Source organism: Salvelinus sp. IW2-2015, linkage group LG22 (assembly GCF_002910315.2).
Source record: "Salvelinus sp. IW2-2015 linkage group LG22, ASM291031v2, whole genome shotgun sequence".
Classification (NCBI taxonomy): Eukaryota; Metazoa; Chordata; class Actinopteri; order Salmoniformes; family Salmonidae; genus Salvelinus; species Salvelinus sp. IW2-2015.
The window spans coordinates 21036607-21056572 of NC_036862.1; the positions used below are offsets into that span (position 1 = coordinate 21036607).

Here is a 19966-nt window from a genome sequence, read left to right on the forward strand (position 1 = left end):
GGCCGGATGTGATGCAGCCTGGAAGTCAGAAGTTTTTCCATTCAATGTCAAATACATATATAATAGGAACATTACATGATACAATAACTTAAAAGTTAAATGGTGTTGATGTGAGCCATGACCAGCATTTCAAAGCACTTCATGGCTACAGACGTGAGTGCTACAGATCTGTAGTCATTTAGGCAGGTTACCTGAGTGTTCTTGGGCACAGGGACTATGGTGGTCCGCTTGAAACATGTTGGTATTACAGACTCCGACAGGGACAGGTTGAAAATGTCAGTGAAGACACTTGCCAGTTGGTCAGCGCTTGCTCGGAGTACACGTCCTGGTAATCTACCTGGCACTGCGGCCTTGTGAATGTTGACCTGTTTATGGCCGTATACAGCTCATTGAGTGGGGTCTTAATGCCAGCATCGGTTTGTGGTGGTATATAGACAGCTACGAAAAATACAGATGAAAACTCTTGGTAAATAGTGTGGTCTACAGCTTATCATTATGATACTCTACATCAGGTGAGCAAAACCTTGAGACTTCCTTAGATTTCGTGCACCAGATGTTAACAAATATACATAGACCGCCACCCCTTGTCTTACCAGAGGCCGCTGTTCTATCCTGCAGAAAAAGCTTAAAACCCACCAGCTGTATGTTATTGATTGTATGTTGGCTAATAGAACCGATGGTAATGGTAGATTACCCTCTCTGCGACGGATCCTTACAAGGCACGGTAACCCCGTCTCTTTCTGCGCGTGACGGGGACGAGGGCCTTGTTGGGTGTCTGAAGTAAATCCTTCCCCTCTGACTCGATGAAGAAAAAGTATTCTTCCAGTATGGGGTGAGTAATCGCTGTCCTGATATCTAGAAGCTCTTTTCGGTCATAACAGACAGTGGCAGAAACATTATGTACAAAATAAGTTACAAATAACGCGAAAAAACATACACAATAGAACAATTGGTTACGGATCGTAAAATGGCAGCCATCTCCTTTGGTGCCATGACAAAGTAAAAATAGGTTTTTAGACGTTTTTGCTAATTTATTAAATAAAAAAACTGAAATAACATTTACAAAAGTATTCAGACCCTTTACTCAGCACATTATTGAAGCACTTTTGGCAGCGATTACAGCATTGAGTCGTCTTGGGTATGACGCTACAAGCTTGGCACACCTCTATTTGGGGAGTTTCTCCCATTCTTCTCTGCAGATCCTCTCAAGCTCTTTCAGGTTGGATGGGGAGCGTTGCTGCAGAGCTATTTTCAGGTCCCTTCAGAGATGTTCGATCAAGTTCAAGTCCAGGCTCTGGGCCACTCAAGGACATTCAGGGACTTGTCCCGAAGCCACTCCTGTGTTGTCTTGGCTGTGTGCTTAGGTTAGTTGTCTTGGCTGTGTGCTTAGGTTAGTTGTCTTGGCTGTGTGCNGCTGTGTGCTTAGGTTAGTTGTCTTGGCTGTGTGCTTAGGTTAGTTGTCTTGGCTGTGTGCTTAGGGTCGTTGTCTTGGCTGTGTGCTTAGGTTAGTTGTCTTGTTGGAAGGGGAACCATCGCCCCAGTCTGAGCACTCTGGAGCAGGTTTTCATCAAGGATCTCTGTTAATTGCTCCGTTCATCTTTGCCTTGATCCTGAATAGTCTCCCAGTCCCTGCCGCTAAAAAACATCCCCACAGCATGATGCTGCCACCATCATTCTTCACCGTAGGGATGGTGCCAGGTTTCCTCCAGACGTGACGCTAGGCCAAAGAGTTCAATCTTGATTTCATCAGACCAGAGAATCTTGTTTCTCATGGTCTGAGAGACGGTCTTTTGGCAAACACCAAGTGTGCTATTATGAGCCTTTTACTGAGGAATGGCTTCCGTCTGGCCACTCTACCACAAAGGCATGATTGGTGGAATGCTGCAGAGATGGTTGTTCTTCTGGAAGGTTCTCCCATCTACACAGAGAAACTCTAGAGCTCTGTCAAAGTGACCATCAGGTTCTTGGACACCTCCCTGATCAAGGCCCTTCTCCCCCGATTGCTCAGTTTGGCCGGGCGGCCAGCTCTAGGAAGAGTCTTGGTGGTTCAAAACTTCTTCCATTTAAGAATGATGGAGGCCACTGTGTTCTTGGGGACCTTCAATGCTGCAGATATTTTTTGGTACACTTCCCCAGATCTGTGCCTCAACACAATCCTGTCTTGGAGCTCTACAGACAATTCCTTCGACCTCATGGTTATGTTTTTGCTCTGACATGCACTGTCAACTGTGGGACCTTATATAGACAGGTGTGTGACTTTCCAAATCATTGCCAATCAATTGAATTTACCCCAGGTGGACTCCAATCAAGTTGTAGAAACATCTCAAGGATGATCAATGGAAACAGGATGCACCTGAGCTCAATTTCGAGACTCATAGCAAAGTGTCTGAATATTTATGTAAATAAGGTATCGTTTAAAAATATATATATATACATTTGCAAAAATAAAATAAAAACCTGTTTCCGCTTTGTCATTATGGGGTATTGTGTGTAGATTGCTTTAATCCATTTTAGAATAAGTCTGTAAAGTAACAAAACGTGGAAAAAGTCAAGGGGTCTGAATACTTTCAAGGCACTTTCGGTAGGGGTAAATTGACTAGGCAACAGGATAGATAAGACAGTAGCAGCAGTGTATTTGGTGAGTGTAAAAGTGTTTGAATGTGTGGTCAGTTTGCATGTATGTGCATGTTATGTGTGGGTGTATGTAGGGTGTGTGTGTGTGTGTTAGTATATGTGAGTGTGTGGGTAGAGTCCTGTGTGCATAGAGTCAGTGCAAGAGAGTTAGTGCAAGAAAGGGTCAACGCAGGTTGTCCGGGTAGCCATTTGATTAGCTATTGTTTAGAAGTATTATGGCTTGTGGGTAAAAGCAGTTCAGGGTCTTGTTGGTTCCAGACTTGGTGCATTGGTACCGCTTGCCGTGCGGTAGCAGAGATTGGGTGGCTGGAATCTGAACATTTTTAAGGCCTTCCTGACACCGCCTGGTATAGAGGTCCTAGATGGCAGAGAGCTCGGCCCCAGTGATGTACTGGGCTGTACGCATTACTCTGTAGCACTTTGTGGTCCGATGCCAAGCAGTTGCCATACCAAGCGGTGATGCAGCCAGTTAAGATGCTCTCAATGGTGCAACTGTAGACATTTGAGGATATTTTTTAGCCTCCTGAGGGGGAAGAGGTGTTGTTGTGCCCTCTTCACGACTGTGTTGGTGTGTTTGGACCATGATAGATCCTTAGTGATGTGTGCACCAAGGAACTTGAAGCTCTCGACCTGCTCCACTACAGCCCCATCAATGTGAATGGGGGCGTGCTCAGCTCTTAGTTTGCTGTAGTTGACGATCAGCTCCTTTATCTTACTGAAGGTTAAGGAGGTTGTTGTCCTGGCACCACACTGCCAGGTCCCTTATCTCCTCCCTACAGACTGTCTCATCGTTGTCGGTGATCAGACCTACCACCTCCGTGTCGTCGGCAAATTGAATGATAGTGTTTGAGTCGTGCGCGGCCACGCAGTTGTGGGGTAAACAGGGATTCCAGGAGGGGACTGAGCACGCACCCCTGAGGGGCCCCAATGTTGAGGCTCAGAGTGGCAGATGTGTTATTGGCTACCCTCACCGCCTGTGGGGCGGCCCGTCAGGAAGTCCAGGATCCAGGTGCAGAGGGAGGTGTTCAGTCCCAGGAACCTTAGCTTAGTGATGAGCTTGGAGGGGACTATGGTGTTGAACACTGAGTTGTAGTCAATGAAYAGCATTCTCACATAGGTGTGAATAGAGTGGGTCCAGGGTGTCTGGGATGATGGCGAAGTGAGCCTTCAATGCATTTCATGGCTATAGATGTGAGTGGTACAGGGCGAAAGCCATTTAGACAGGTTGATTTGGTGTTCATGGGCACAGGGACTATGGTGGTCTGCTTGAAACATGTAGGTATTACAGACGTCAGGGAGAGGTTGAAAATGTAGGTGAAGACTAACTACACTGCCTTCGCTTTTCAGTAAGGGACAGATTCATCTGTCATTAGGAACAAGATAAAAATAAAAATGTGTAGAAGCAACTGTATGACCATCACATACGCTGTAAACCACATCTTCCTTCATCTTTCACTATACAACGTTACTATGCTGAGGTGATTGATACTCATTTCCAGTGTGTGTGTGTGTGTGTGTGTGTGTGTGTGTGTGTGTGTGTGTGTGTGTGTGTGTTACAGAGGTCATCTACAGTAGGCCACTGTGGAGCACACAGCAAGCAAACAACATCAAACCTCATGTTTTACGAAGGGTGACAAAATCAGTGTGTTCTGCACTTCAAAGTGAGCGTTTAAAAAGCTCTAATTATAGAACTTCACAGACAAGCCCTGGGTCAGAGGGTCAAGTCGTAAACGTGTCACGCCTCGCTAGCTTAACGTTAGTTAGTTAGTTAGTTATCAACCACTCCGAGGTAATGCTTGCATCCAAAATGGCACGATATTTCCTTTATAGTGCACTACATTTGACCAGGGCCCATAGAGCTCTGGTCAAAAGTAGTGTACTATATAGGGAATAGGGTGTCATTTGGGACATACAGCAAATGCCATCATCGTACGACCGGCGTCCGTTACACTGACTATGTTTTGGCCGGAGGAYGATGACTGACAGAAAAGGGCGGTGTRAAGGATTAAAGAACCCTGAAAACCAAAACAAGCTCTGTGTTGGCTTGTAATGGCACAGAGGAAGTATCCCTTTATCAACAGTGAATTAACAGTTTCCCTTTGCACCTTGTTTTGCCCTTTGCTGCAGCCTCTGAACGTGGGCCAGAAACCAGATGGCTGGATGACTGTTGGATCCACAATGAACCACCAAGCACTCTATTTCAGGCCACCAGGAGAAATCAGCACCCTCACTAACAGACTAACACTCATCTGTTGATGTGTCATTGTTTGACCCCAGCTGAAAACACATACGGGCTCATGCAAAAAACACACACACACACACACACACAGATGCGAGTGGACACACGGCGGACCAGACTTCACTGACCTCTATTTTCTCTTTTCTTTCTGCATTTTGCTCCTGTTGAATGGAATAGCAGTAGAGTCAGTACAGCATAACTTTTCTCTTTCAATCACAGGAGTGTTTGGACTGAACTCTGTCGGACAGTGACAGAAGCACAGCAGAGCCAGCCCAGTCTTGTCTATAGTCAAACACTGACCCCAAATCAGCCAGACTCAACTACCACAGACAATTAGTCTGATAAAACCATACATAAGACAGTTTAAAACAAACACATTGGTTTAAAGTACATGAAACATCCACTTCCATATCAACAATCAAATATGTACAGTGTATCTATGATGTCTAAGCAGTTGACCAACAGAGCACTCATCCAAGTTCGGTTTGTGTAATCTACTTTAGAAACTAGATCAAAAGCTAAGCTATATGATTGACTTGTGAATAGAAGTTAAAAAAGATTGTCAWATAGTCATTCATATTGTTACATGGACATTATTAGGGACATTGGGTCAATAGAATCAGAGCTCTACTACCCGACGAGCCCCAAAATGATACACGGGGTTGGGCCCGGGTAGGGCTCAGGTATCATTACAATTGATCACTAACATTCTGAAGCTGAGCCTTTTGTTCGTGCTCTGAAGCGCAGTACAGTCATATCTTACTAAGATCATAACATGTTGTCAGAAGTTCTTCAACCTCATCAAATTTGGCAGAAGCAAATCGGGCCTGGGTAGCGCCCTGGGTAGTGCTCCTGCCCGTGCAGGGCTCTAAATTGAATACACTGGCTCAATTAAATAAAATAATTAGAGACATCAGGTTAGCCATTCCTTTGAGGATGCATGGGTGAAGATCATAGGACAAGGGGTTAAAACAGGACTTGAGGAGAATAACTAGCACGACTCCATATTTAAACAGAGAGAGGGGAAAAAAACTGTAGATTTCTATTTTTAAAGCGGCCTGGCAGCTCTGAAGGATGTGAACTTTTCTTAGTTCCTTCCCCAAAATCAATGTGTTGTCAGAGGGGACAATCAGAGGGCAGCTGTTGTGGCTTTTCTGACTGATTCATCATCCCAGATTCAAGCCCGAGAAACAACCTGTTCACAAAACAGACAGAAGATAAACAAAGCAAATAGTGATCAACTTTTAGGGGGAGGGTTTTTTGGGGGGCCGCGCAAACAATTTATGAAAAAAATATAAATATACAGTACCAGTCAAAAGTTTGGACACACCTACTCATTCCAGGGTTTTTCTATATTTCTACATTGTAGAATAAAAGTGATGACATCAAAACTATTAAATAACACAGCTTTGCACACTCTTGGCATTCTCTCAACCAGCTTCATGAGGTTGTCACCTGGAAAGCATTTCAATGAACAGGTGTGCCTTGTTAAAAGTTAATTTGTGGAATTTCTTTCCTTCTTAATGCGTTTCAGACAATCAGTTGTGTTGTGACAAGGTAGGGGTGGTATACAGAAGATAGCCCTATTTGGTAAAAGACCAAGTCCATATAATGGCAAGAACAGCTCAAATAAGCAAAGAGAAACGACAGTCCATCATTACTTTAAGACATGAAGGTCAGTCAACACGGAACATTTCAAGAATTCTGAAAGTTTCTTCAAGTGCAGTCACAAAAACCATCAAGCTCTATGATGTAACTGGCTCTCATGAGGACCGCCACAGGAAAGGAAGACCCAGAGTTACCTCTGCTGCAGAGGATAAGTTCATACTAGCCTCAGAAATTGCAGCCCAAATAAATGCATCACAGAGATCAACTAACAGAAACATCTCAACATCAACTGTTCAGAGGAGACTGTGTGAATCAGGACTTTATGGTCGAATTTCTGCAAAGAAACCACCACTAAAGGACACCAATAAGAAGAAGAAACTTGCTTGGGCCAAGAAACACGAGCAATGGACATTAGATCGGTGGAAATATATCCTTTGGTCTGATGAGTCCAAATGTAAGATTTTTGGTTCCAACCGCCATGTCTTTGTGAGACGCAGTGAAGTAAAATTATGATCTCCACATGTGTGGTTCCCACTGAGAAGCATGGAGGATGAGGTGTGAAGGTGCTTTGCTGGTGACACTGTCTGTGATTTATTTAGAATTCAAGGCACACTTAATCAGTATGGCTACCACAGCATTCTGCAGCAATACGCCATCCCATCTGGTTTGCACTTAGTGGGACTATCATTTGTTTTTCAACAGAACAATGACCCAAAACACACCTCCAGGCTGTGTAAGGGCTATTTGACCAAGAAGGAGAGTGATGGAGTGCTGCAACAGACGACCTGGCCTCCACAATCACTTGACCTCAAACCAATTGAGATGGTTTGGGATGAGTTGGACCACAGAGTGAAGAAAAAGCAGCCAACAAGTGCTCAGCATATATGTGGGAACTCGTTCAAGACTTCTGGAAAAGCATTCCAGGTGAAGCTGGTTGAGAGAATGCCAAAAGCGTGCAAAGCTGTCATCAAGGCAGAGGGTGGCTACTTTGAAGAATCTAAAATATATTTTGATTTAACACTTTTTTGGTTACTACATGATTCCATATGTGTTATTTCATAGTTTTGATGTCTTCACTATTATTCTACTACGTAGAAAATAGTAAAATAGAGAAAAACTCTTGAATGAGTAGGTGTGTCCAAACATTTGACTGGTACTGTATATTTATACTTATTTAATAAATTAGCAACAATTTATAAAAACCAACACCACCGTTCAAAAGTTTGGGGTCACTTAGAAATGTCCTTGGATTTTGAAAGAAAAGCACATTTTTTGTCAATTTAAAATAACATTAAAATTATCAGAAATACAGTGTAGACATTGTTGATGTTGTAAATGACTATTGTAGCTGGAAACAGACTTTTAATGGAGTATCTACATAGGCGTACACAGGCCCATTATTAGCAACCATCACTCCTGTGTTCCAATGGCACGTTGTGTTACCTAATCCAAGTTTATCATTTTAAAAGGCTAATTGATCATTAGAAAACCCTTTTGCAATTATGTTAGCACAGCTGAAAACTGTTGTTCTGGTTAAAGAAGCAATAAAACTGTCCTTCTTTAGACTACTTGAGTATCTGGAGCATCAGCATTTGTGGGTACGATTAAAGGCTCAAAATGGCCAGAAACTAAGAACATTCTTCTGAAACTCGTCAGTCTATTCTTGTTCTGAGAAATGAAGGCTATTCCATGCGAGAAATTGCCAAGGAAATTAAGATATTGTTCAACACTGTAAAGTCGTGGCCAAAAGTTGAGAATGACACAAATATAAATTTTCAAAGTTTGCTGCTTCAGTGTCTCTAGATATTTTTGTCAGATGTTACTATGGAATACTGAAGTATAATTACAAGCRTTCCATAAGTGTCAAAGGCTTTTATTGACAATTACATGAAGTTGATGCAAAGAGTCAATATTTGCAGTGTTGACACTTCTTTTTCAAGACCTCTGCAATCCGCCCTGGCATGCTGTCAATTAACTTCTGGGCCACATCCTGACTGATGGCAGTCCATTGTTGCATAATCAATGCTTGGAGTTTGTCAGAATTTGTGGGTTTTTGTTTGTCCACCTGCCTCTTGAGGATTGACCACAAGTTCTCAATGGGATTAAGGTCTGGGGAGTTTCCTGGCCATGGACCCAAAATATTGATGTTTTGTTCATCGAGCCACTTAGTTATCACTTTTGCCTTATGGCAAGGTGCTCCATCATGCTGGAAAAGGCATTGTTCGTCACCAAACTGTTCCTGGATGGTTGGGAGAAGTTGCTCTCGGAGGATGTGCCATTCTTCTTTATTCATGGCTGTATTCTTTTGGCAAAATTGTGAGTGAGCCCACTCCCTTGGCTGAGAAGAAACCCCACACATGAATGGTCTCAGGATGCTTTACTGTTGGCATGACACAGGACTGATGGTAGCGCTCACCTTGTCTTCTCCGGACAAGCTTTTTCCGGATGCCCCAAACAATCGGAAAGGGGATTCATCAGAGAAATGACTTTATCCCAGTCCTCAGGAGTCCAATCCCTGTACCTTTTGCAGAATATCAGTCTGTCCCTGATGTTTTTCCTGGAGAGAAGTGGCTTCTTTGCTGCCCTTCTTGACACCAGGCCATCCTCCAAAAGTCTTTGCCTCACTGTGCGTGCAGATGCACTCACACCTGCCTGCTGCCATTCCTGAGAAAGCTCTGTACTGGTGGTGCCCGATCCCGCAGCTGAATCAACTTTAGGAGACGGTCCTGGCGCTTGCTGGACTTTCTTGGGCGCCCTGAAGCCTTCTTCACAACAATTGAACCACTCTCCTTGAAGTTCTTGATGATCCGATAAATTGTTGATTTAGGTGCAATCTTACTGGCAGCAATATCCTTGCCTATGAAGCCCTTTTGTGCAAAGCAATGATGACGGCACGTGTTTCCTTGCAGGTAACCATGGTTGACAGAGGAAGAACAATGATTCCAAGCACCGCCCTCCTTTTGAAGCTTCTAGTCTGTTATTCGAACTCAATCAGCATGACAGAGTGATCTCCAGCCTTGTCCTCGTCAACACCCACACCTGTGGTAACGAGACATTCACTGACATGATGTCAGCTGGTTCTTTTGTGGCAGGGCTGAAATGCAGTGGAAATGTTTTTGGGGGATTCAGTTCCTTTGCATGGCAAAGAGGGACAGTGCAATTAATTGTAATTCATCTGATCACTCTTCATAACATTCTGGAGTATATGCAAATTGCCATCATACAAACTGAGGCAGCAGACTTTGTGAAAATGTATATTTGTGTCATTCTCAAAACTTTAGGCCAAGACTGTATACTACTCCCTTCACAGAACAGTGCAAACTGGCTCTAACCAGAAAGAGGAGTGAGCGGCCCCAGTGCACAACTGAGCAAGAGGACAAGTACATTAGTGTGTCTAAATTGAGAAACAGACGACTCACAAGTCCTCAACTGGCAGCTTCATTAAATAGTACCAGCAAAACACCAGTCTCAACAGTGAAGAGGCGACTTCCGGATGCTGGCCTTCTAGGCAGAGTTCCTCTGTCCAGTGTTTGTGTTCTTTTGCCCATCTTAATCTTTTCTTTTTATTGGCCAGTCTGACATGGGTTTTTCTTTGCAACTCTGCCTAGAAGGCAAGCATCCCGGAGTCGCCTCTTCACTGTTGACGTTGAGACTGGTGTTTTGCGGGTACTATTTAATGAAGCTGCCAGTTGAGGACTTGTGAGGCGTCTGTTTCTCAAACTAATGTATTTGTCCTCTTGCTCAGTTGTGCACTGGGGCCTCCCACTCCTCTTTCTATTCTGGTTAGAGCCAGTTTGCACTGTTCAACAGCGTTTTATGAGATCTTCAGTTTCTTGGCAATTTCTCGCATGGAATAGCCTTCATTTCTCAGAACAAGAATAGTACAGGCTACATTAACACCTAAAGCAGAGTTCCCCAACTGGTGGTCGAATTTGGCCCCTGGGTGGTTTTATTTGACCCCCCATGTTTTCTGAGCAAAAAAATATATATATTTTGCTTGCTTGTTGAATTGTTATTGTTGGGCATAAAAGACTGTAAACACACCAGGAAATCAGCTCCAAGTGATTCACATTTTGGAAATCTGTTCCGAAGTATTCCACTTATAATAGAGAGACATATGTGATCGTATACAAATAATAATAAATGAATAATAATTGATAATAATGGAATGGATTTATATAGCACTTTTCTACCAACTGAGGTACTCAAAGCTCTTTACATAGTAGGGGGAAACTCACCTCATCCACTATCAATGAGATGCACCCATCTCAGTGATGCGCGGCAACCTTTTTTTGTGACAACTCTTATCACCCATCAGCTATCAGGTGGAGAGGTGAGGAGTCATATATGCCAATTAGGAATGAGGGGGATGATTAGGCCATGACGTAATGTGGCCAGGTTGGGAATTTAGCCAGGACACCGGGGTGAACACCCCTACTCTTACAATAAGAGGCATGGAATTTTGAATGACCACAGAGTGTCAGGACACCCACTTTAATGTCCCATCCGAAAGACAGCACCCTACACAAGACAATGTACCCACATGTAATCAAGGTTTGAAATTATTATGTTTTAGTCAAATATTATCTGTTTAGGCTTCTTGCGGTCAATTTGGAGTCTAAAGAAAATAAAAACATATGTTCTGGCCCCCTGACCATCCGCTCAAGAAAGAATTGGCCCGTGGCTGAATCTAGTTGATGATCCCTGACCTACCTAGAGAATAGTCAGTTCTCAGGGTGAGAAACCTGTCAACAATTTACCGAAAGAAGACGTGTTGAACAACGTCATACTGGACACACAATTTTTCTCCTCTATGGCTGTGTGTACACAGGCAGTCCAATTCGGATCTTTTTTCCACTAGTTGGCCTTTTGACCAATCACATCAGATCTTTTCACATCAGATATTTTTCAGAGGTGATCTGATTGGTCAAAAGACCAATTAGTGAAAAAAAGATCATAATTGGGTTGCCTGCCTATAAGAAACATTAACTGAACCAACGTGACACATCAGGGAGTGTGTGGATCCAGTGGCGGCCGGTCACTCAGGGCAGTTTGGGCTGAAAACCACCTGTTTTAAGCCCAACCTGTTTAGCAAAATAACAACAACAACAAAAAATTGTTGCCTGTTTGGCATGTTATTTTGGCATTAATACATGTCACATATTAGTTTGAAAACAATGTAAAAAAATCTTTGAGTTTTAAAGCCACATACAAACATGGTCTCTTTTTTGCTTTCTTGAGTAAGGCAGCTCCAAAATGATGGTGTTTCAGCCTAGCTCAGTGCTTTCTGTGGTGGTGGGGCAGCCTGAGGAAAACACGGAGCGTAGCGGTTGGTAATGTTCTCTAGTTGCCTCGTGATTGGCTGAGTATTTTGTCACTCATGAGGACACTACGTCACCGCAAAATCTACGGTGAGAGCTCAAATTCAAGCCCCTTGGGTGCTGCTATAGAGTTACATTAGAAATGCCCATCCAAGAAGGCTCAAGGTCATTGGCCTTAGATAAAGTGACGTCAAATCACGTTATATCTACCGTAGCCTTGATTGGACTGATCATGTCAACATCGTACTTTCAAAATCTTAGCTAGAAAGCAGTCATCATGAATCAAGTCGACAATCTACTGGCAAATCCTTTTCAATCCTTGTCATATGAAGAGAAATTACAGATAACGTATCAGTGCTCATCGGCCATTGGATATAAATATGACACAACAAGTTGGAAATCGGAAGGAATCAGTGGCTAACTGCAAGCACTACAAAGCAATCACCAGACTGCTATTCAGTGGAGTGGGTGTGTGTTCCAAATCTTGGTTTAAGGGACTCTTTTCCAAGCTTAAAAGGATAAACATTCAACACCATGGGCCAGAAATGATTGACTACATTGGCCATGCTGTCAATCCAGGATGACTTCTGCCGCGTTCAAAACAACTGGAACTCGGAAATCTCCGAATTCAATGAGTTCAAGACAACTGGGAACATTAAAAAAACGAGCTCGGACTGCTGAAAATAAGTTTCGAACGGTCATCCAACTCGTAATTCCAAGTCGGGAACTCAGGCCTCTTTCTAGAACTCCGACCTGAAGATCACTGATGTCATGATTCAACCTTGTTTTTTTTTCAGAGTTCACAGTTGTCTTGAAAGCACCATAAATCCAGAGAATGCCAGACTTTGATGACAAAGTTTGATAATAAAATTTGCCCACGAAGGACTGCCACGCCACCTTCCTGTTCAAGTAAGAACAGCACAACAAGGTCCAAAAATGTATTGTATGCTGCTGCAAAAATGATGGATTTTGCCAGGGAGATATGTATACTTGTTGATGGAATTTATATGTTTAAATGAATGATTAGAATATTCCACCCCGAAACTATATAATTGTATGTAATTGATTAGAATCATCAATGAAATACATTAGAATCATCAAATTATTATTAATGATGTGTGTAGTCTTAGTCAGTAAAATTATAATAAATGATGTGTGTAGTTTTAGTCGGAAAACAATATATCTGTACAATATGTCTCTATATTATCTTAAACACAGACTGTCTGAGCAAGATTCGGTGCCGACCTTGGCTAGGGGCCACTGAGAGATTTGAGGGAGGACAGGGAGTGCTTCTCACGGTCCCTAATCTTTATCGGCTGGGTATTGATACAGTATGTGCGTAGGATACCTACTGTTTGTGTGCAAATGTATGTGCGTATGAATTTTGTTTGTGTGCAAAAGTATGTGCGTAAGGAGCTAGCATAAAATGAATGGTTTTGTACAACGAACTAGCGCTCTTGTAAATAAACTTTCTGACTATCGTAGCTGGGCCTCCGTCTGTTTCGTTCAACCAGTATCTTACAGATTCTGGGTTGCAGACTGAGTAGTTTAATTGAATTGGGTTATGAACATTGAGAACATAATTCTCGTGACAATACTGTAGCTGAGAAAGTAATACTAAGTGTATGTTGTGTAGTAAGCTGTTAGTAGCCCATGTGCTTCACCCTAATAATTTGGTCCCTTTCCCACTCCTAAAGCCTAATGTTCCGACTTGGCGGTGCACATGTAGCCTATAGCCTGTTTTAGAGAAACGTAATCATAAAATATTTAAAGAGATTTCATTGTCTGCTTATATGCCCCCTTATTTATCCTACGGTTCTGACTTGGTGTACAGGGAGAATAATGTAAGAACTGCCCATGTTCTAAATTCTGTGGCTGTACATTTCAAAAGTGCTGAACAGTCATATTGACTACATCATTCCTAGCTCATTCATTAATGTCTTAATCGAAATTGTACATCTAAATTGTCAGTAGGAACCACATTTGTTTAAGCAAGTCAGCCATATCAGCTATGTTTTTTTGAAGGCAGTAATTGAGGCTGTATGAACTGCTTCACTGCCAGACAAGGCTCCGCTAATAGCCAGGTGTAGCGGTGGTAAGGATTCAATCTATGGTGCTGAAAAGAAAGCTCTGCTGTTGGGACATCTTTATGTAGGCCGTAACAGTTTGCGGGGACCGTTTGTCACCGTTATAGTGCAATTAATGTATTGTTTAGTGTTGAGTAGTGGCTTTGCTGGCATGCGTAAAAAAAAAATTGGGGGAGTTTGTCCCACCAAGATTTACATGTTAAACTGGCCACTGTGTGTGTGTCGTAGTTGAAGATTTAGACTCTCCCCCTACAAACTCACACACCATCTCCAACACCATGCAGAGAATGACATCTCCAAAACCCAGCCCCCAGATTCCTGGCTAACTTTATCACAGACTCCCTAATAAAAAGAAACAGATACGCTGTAAATATCAAAGTCCTGAAAACGTAAAAACCTATTGCCTCAGACAGTGGTATTTTAGTCTTTCTTTACGCTGTAACATTTATATAGCCGTCTGCCATCCCTGGGGGCCTACACACACACACACACACACACACACACACGCATACATACATACACACACACACAAACACACGTATCAGTGAAGAGACTAATTGTTGACAGGTGGCTCTAATGCCCTCCTTTGAAAATGGAGTGTGATTTATGAGTCTCTTGCTCCCCTCTCCCTCCATTCACTGCCGCTACAAAAGCTGAACTCTTTCGCTCTCCCTCCATGTTTTTTTCTCCTTCTCTTTCATAATTTATTTCTCCCTCTTTCACTCCTCTTTCTCCTCCCTCCCTTTCCATTTCCTTCTCTCCACTTTTTCTCTCTAGATCCAGAACGAGACAAGCCGCGGCGGCAGTACATTCCCTGGGCTTGACGTCACTCTGGCTTGGCTTGAACGTCCTTCTGACATTGTTTTAATTGTTGGGGAAGTGATCTGACAGTGGTCATTAATACAGAGCCTGGGGGAGAGAAGTCACACAAACTGAGTAGTGGGGGGGGGGGGGGTCTGGGGCTACAATAGGCGAGGAAGCGAGGGGAAGTCAGGGCGCCACGGCTGCAGAGAGTGGGAGAGAGATGGATGACTGATGCCCTGACAGTGAGAGGAGGGAGGGGCAAACTGAGAAGATCTGCAACAGCCTCGACCCTGAACTGTGATTTTTCTCTGTGAACTTGCTGAGTGAGTATATGTCACAGTGTTTGTTTGTGTATGAGTGGTGTGTGTGCCCACGCGTGGTGGTAGGTGTTATGAGTGTGTGTGTGCCAGCCAGGCCAGGCGGCTTAGGGTATTTGACCAACAGGACCAAGGCTGTAACAGACGGGTCATAGTCCCCAGCAGAACAAGGTCTACTCAGGTGACAGCCAGTCAGCGGGTTGTTGCACTTACTGGAACTGGAGCCGCTGCTGTCTGAAGAGCTGTGTGCTGCCACAAACCACCATATCAGCTATAGCCATGTCACAACACATGCTGCGTATTGTGGGTTTTATGTACTGCGCAATAGTAAGAGGATTAGTTCTGTGCTTGGTGCCTGTGCATCTGTGTGCACGAGTGTGTGTCCTCTATCCTTACCGTGTAGTGGGGACCCGATGGGCTGCTGGAGAGCCCAGGGATGGGGCTGCATCTCCTCCTCCAGCCTGCTTGCTGTTCAGTTCATTCTCTATCTCCTCCAGCCCTGCACTCTTCTGAAGCGGGACATGCGGTTGACCACGCGGGGGGACATGTGAGTGCGGGCGCAAGGCGCACCACCGTAGGGGTTGATGGGAAAGACGTGGGAGGTGCCACGCAGTGTGCTGATCACCACCCAGCGACTGTCCTGGCTGAAACAGATGTCCTGGACCTGGGGAAGGGGCACAGACAGAGAGACACAGACAGGCAGAGAGAGATAAATAAAGAGAGAAGAAGCTGATCCGCTTGTCATACGTTGACAGTAACACAGCGTATAAGTAGTAAGGCAGTTGACCTTACAGCAAAACCAAACCAATGTTCCCCTTAACATTCTCAAATAGATGTTGAACTGACCACTGAATAGAGAATATAAGATGACCATTTGAAAGGAGGTATCTGGAGGGTTGTTGAGGGTTTGGTGGGAATGTATTTTTAAGTCTTTGGTAAAGACAGCCCAACAGTCTGTCTGCAGAAGACAATTAAGGTATTTCTCTCCTGTGGCTACACACACAGTCAGCTCACAGAGGACACACTCCAACAGATCACATTTACACAACTATGTCAGACACGAGAGAGACAGAGAGAGAGACAGACAGAGACAGACAGAGACAGAGAGAGACAGAGACTGAGAGAGATAAAGACCGAGAGAGATAAAGACAGAGCGAGATAAAGAAAGAGAGAGATAAAGACAGAGGTGGCGAGAGGGACGGACAGACAGAAAATAAAGTGTAAAAGAGAGTCAACAGTATTCATCCTCAGAAAAAGAGAGGTTTATCTTTTCCACTGTGAGATCTGTCTACCTGTGTCTGTGTGTTTCATCTGTGGCCATGGCACAGGTTGGCTGGGTAATTGTCCTCAGCAATGACAGTTAAATGGGGCATCCTTCACATACCAAACACATACCAGTTTTTATGCACAGACAAGGATAGGGGGTAGTTTCAGCTGAGCTCTGTCTAGCCGTGATTAAAGTCAATATGGGGAGGGGGTACATTCTTGATCAGGATAACATTGTCCTCTCCCCATATTTTGTAGGATACAAACTCTCCAACAACAGCAGAAGTTGGGTGAAGTCTCTTACTTAATCAGACTGTGATCTGACCCAGAACATTCAGAACATAAGTGTGTATGGGTGAGATGAGCAGACATGTTGTGGTAGAGGAGACAGTAGAGATGTCACACACAGACAGACATAGAAGTGTTCAAAGTGTCTCGGTCTCTATCAGTAACACTGATAAGTTAGAGTTACTGTCACTTAGCAGGAACTACAATGGAATGACAGGAATCCTGAGAGACAGAGACAGAGTAAAAGGACAACAGACCAAAATGAAAGGGAAAAGGTACAAAAAACAATGGAAAACTAAAAACAAAAACAGACACACAGAGCAAGAAAAAGACTGACCATACAAAACACCCTGACCTGCCTGGTCACTGAGTGTACTCCCCTTTAAACTGGTTTCAAACCACCTAGGGCCCTATTACTGAGAAACCCTTCTGTCGCTATCAGAGCCATGCCTGTTTACCTGGGTTGACTGTGTCAGAGAATCAGTGTGTGTGTGTCAGTGTGTGTGTGTCAGTGTGTGTGGTGAGTCGGAGCGAGCCCAGCCAGTCAGTCCAGCTAGATAAGAGTTGTCCACCCACCTTGCTACATCACCATTTGCACTTCCGGCATTGTATGCTGTGTAGGAGATAACCTCTGTGCCCTACAGCCTGCTCTCTCGCTCTGTTGTAGTCTCTACAGTGTTTACAACAGCAGGATCAAAGCTAGTAACACACAGCCAGGCAGCAGGACCTGCCGTTATAAGTCACACATTAACCAGCCCATTACAATCCTGTGTGTGTCCGTGGAGGAGCGCCGCACACAAGGTCGAAGCAAAGCCTAGATCAGTGCTCTGGTCCAAACATGACACTAGCGGGACAGGCAGCTAGGGTCCAAGCTCTCCACAGATAAATATTAGTTCTGCTAAAGTAAATAGAACACCACAAGTTGCCAACTAAAAATATACTTTTTGCCCTGGAACGGCTGCTAAGCTAAACATATGAGAGTACATTAATAAGAGAAGAAATATCCATAGAAATAGACTAAATGGGGCAAAAATACCAACAGAAATACAAGTATCTTACAAACCAATATAAGTACATATTAAATAGTTTAGCCTACAAACTCCACTGAGCAAATCAAACTTTATTTGTCACATGCGCCGAATACAACAGGTGTAGACCTTACCGTGAAATGCTTACTTACAAGCCCTTAACCAACAGTGCATTTCAAGAAGATTTAAGAAAATATTTACCAAATAAACGAAAAAATAAAAGCATCACAGTAATGAGGCTATATACAGGGGGTACCGGTACCGAGTCAGCGTGCGGGGGTACAGGTTTGAGGTAATTTGTACATGTAGGAAGGGGTGAAGTGACTATGTATAGATAATAAACAGCGAGTAGCAGCAGTGTACAAAACAAATGGAGAGGCGGGGGGGGGGATCAATGTAAATAGTCCAGTAGCCATTTGATTAATTGTTCAGCCATCTTATGACTTGGGGGTAGAAGCAGCCTATAGGGAGGAGGTCAGAGAACTGGCAGTGTGGTGCCAGGACAACAACCTCTCCCTCAATGTGAACAAGACTAAGGAGCTGATCGTGGACTACAGGAAAAGGCGGGCCGAGCAGGCCCCCATTAACATCGACGGGGCTGTAGTGGAGCGGGTCAAGAGTTTCAAGTTCCTTGGTGTCCACATCACCAACGATCTATAGTGATGTGGACACCAAGGTCCAAACACACTAAGCCGGTCGTGAAGAGGGCACGACAAAACCTTTTCCCCCTCAGGAGATTGAAAAGATTTGGCATGGGTCCCCAGATCCTTAAAAAGTTCTACAGCTGCACCATCGAGAGCATCCTGACGGGTTGCATCAYCGCCTGGTATGGCAACTGCTCGGCATCTGACTGTAAGGCACTGCAGACGGTAGTGCGTACGGCCCAGTACATCACCGAACCCAAGCTTCCTGCAATCAAGGACCTACACTACTGTTCTAAAGGTTGGGGTCACTTAGAAATGTCCTTGTTTTTTAAAGAAAATCTAAAAATGTTGTCCATTAAAGTAACATCAAATTGATCAGCAATACAGTGTAGACATTGTTAATGTTGTAAATGAACCCGCAAAACACCAGTCTCAACGTCAACAGTGAAGAGGCGACTCCGGGATGCTTGCCTTCTAGGCAGAGTTGCAAAGAAAAACCCATCTCAGACTGGCCAATAAAAAGAAAAGATTAAGATGGGCAAAATAACACAAACACTGGACAGAGGAACTCTGCCTAGAAGGCCAGCATCCCAGAGTCGCCTCTTCACTGTTGAGACTGGTGTTTTGCGGGTACTATTTAATGAAGCTGCCAGTTGAGGACTTGTGAGGCGTCTGTTTCTCAAACTAGACACTCTAATGTACTTGTCCTCTTGCTCAGTTGTGCACCGGGGCCTCCCACTCCTCTTTCTATTCTGGCTAGAGACAGTTTGCGCTGTTCTATGAAGGGAGTAGTACACAGCGTTGTACGAGATTTTCAGTTTCTTGGCAATTTCTCTCATGGAATAGCCTTCATTTCTCAGAACAAGAATAGACTGACGAGTTTCAGAAGAAAGTTATTTGTTTCTGGCCATTTTAAGTGATGGTTGCTGATAATGGGCCTCTGTACGCCTATGTAGATATTCCAAAAAGAATATATTCCGTGTCCAGCTACAATTGTAATTTACAACGTTAACAATGTCTCCACTGTATTGCTGATCAATTAGATGTTATTTTAATGGACAAAAAATGGCTACCGAGAGCATTATCACACAGAACAGCTGGTGCTCTCGTGCATGCTTCAGTGTTGCTTGCCTCGAAGCGAGCATAAAAGGCATTTAGCTCGTCTGGTAGGCTTGCGTCACTGGGCAACCCGCGTCTGGGTTTCCCTTTGTAATCCGTAATAGTTTTCAAGCCCTGCCAAATCCGACGAGCGTCAGAGCCGGTGTAGTAGGATTCAATCTTAATCCTCTAATTTGGAGTGATGGCCCGATAGGAGAGAACACTAGGGTAACTTTTATCTCATGGGACTAAACCTACAATTTGGATTGCCAGAAGTGCTGCATAAACTGTGATTCTATATAACAGGCCTGCATGCTGTAAAGGGAGAATACAGGATGCTGCGTCCCTTGACTTGGATCAAATAAATCTCCTTACACGCCACTGAGGCTGTGTGTGTGTGTGTGTTCCATAAGCAAGGCCTCAGCTGACATTCAGCGGCAGCAGCAGCCACAACTACAGAGGGAGAGCTTTAATGGTGGCCATTCCTCAAAAGAGGCTCTGCACAGCCTCACAATGTGATTAGCCGGGGAAGAAAGTGTCATGTCAAAGGGGGTCATCTCTCCTTCTACCAACTCAAAATATTAGATTTTCAGCAGAGCGAGAGAGACAGAGACAGAGAGAGAGAGAGAGCA

The 19966-nt window shown here is 43.9% G+C and overlaps 1 protein-coding gene across 1 annotated transcript in view; it reads right to left on the reverse strand.

Moving 5' to 3' along the window:
* LOC111949506 (BCAS3 microtubule associated cell migration factor-like) overlaps positions 1-19966 on the reverse strand; it is a 220612-nt gene that overhangs the window by 128711 nt on the left and 71935 nt on the right. Inside the window, 5 exon segments of the mRNA XM_070433866.1 lie at positions 5002-5034; positions 15224-15281; positions 15407-15459; positions 15462-15521; positions 15524-15674. Coding sequence (XP_070289967.1) covers positions 5002-5034; positions 15224-15281; positions 15407-15459; positions 15462-15521; positions 15524-15674 — 355 coding nt within the window.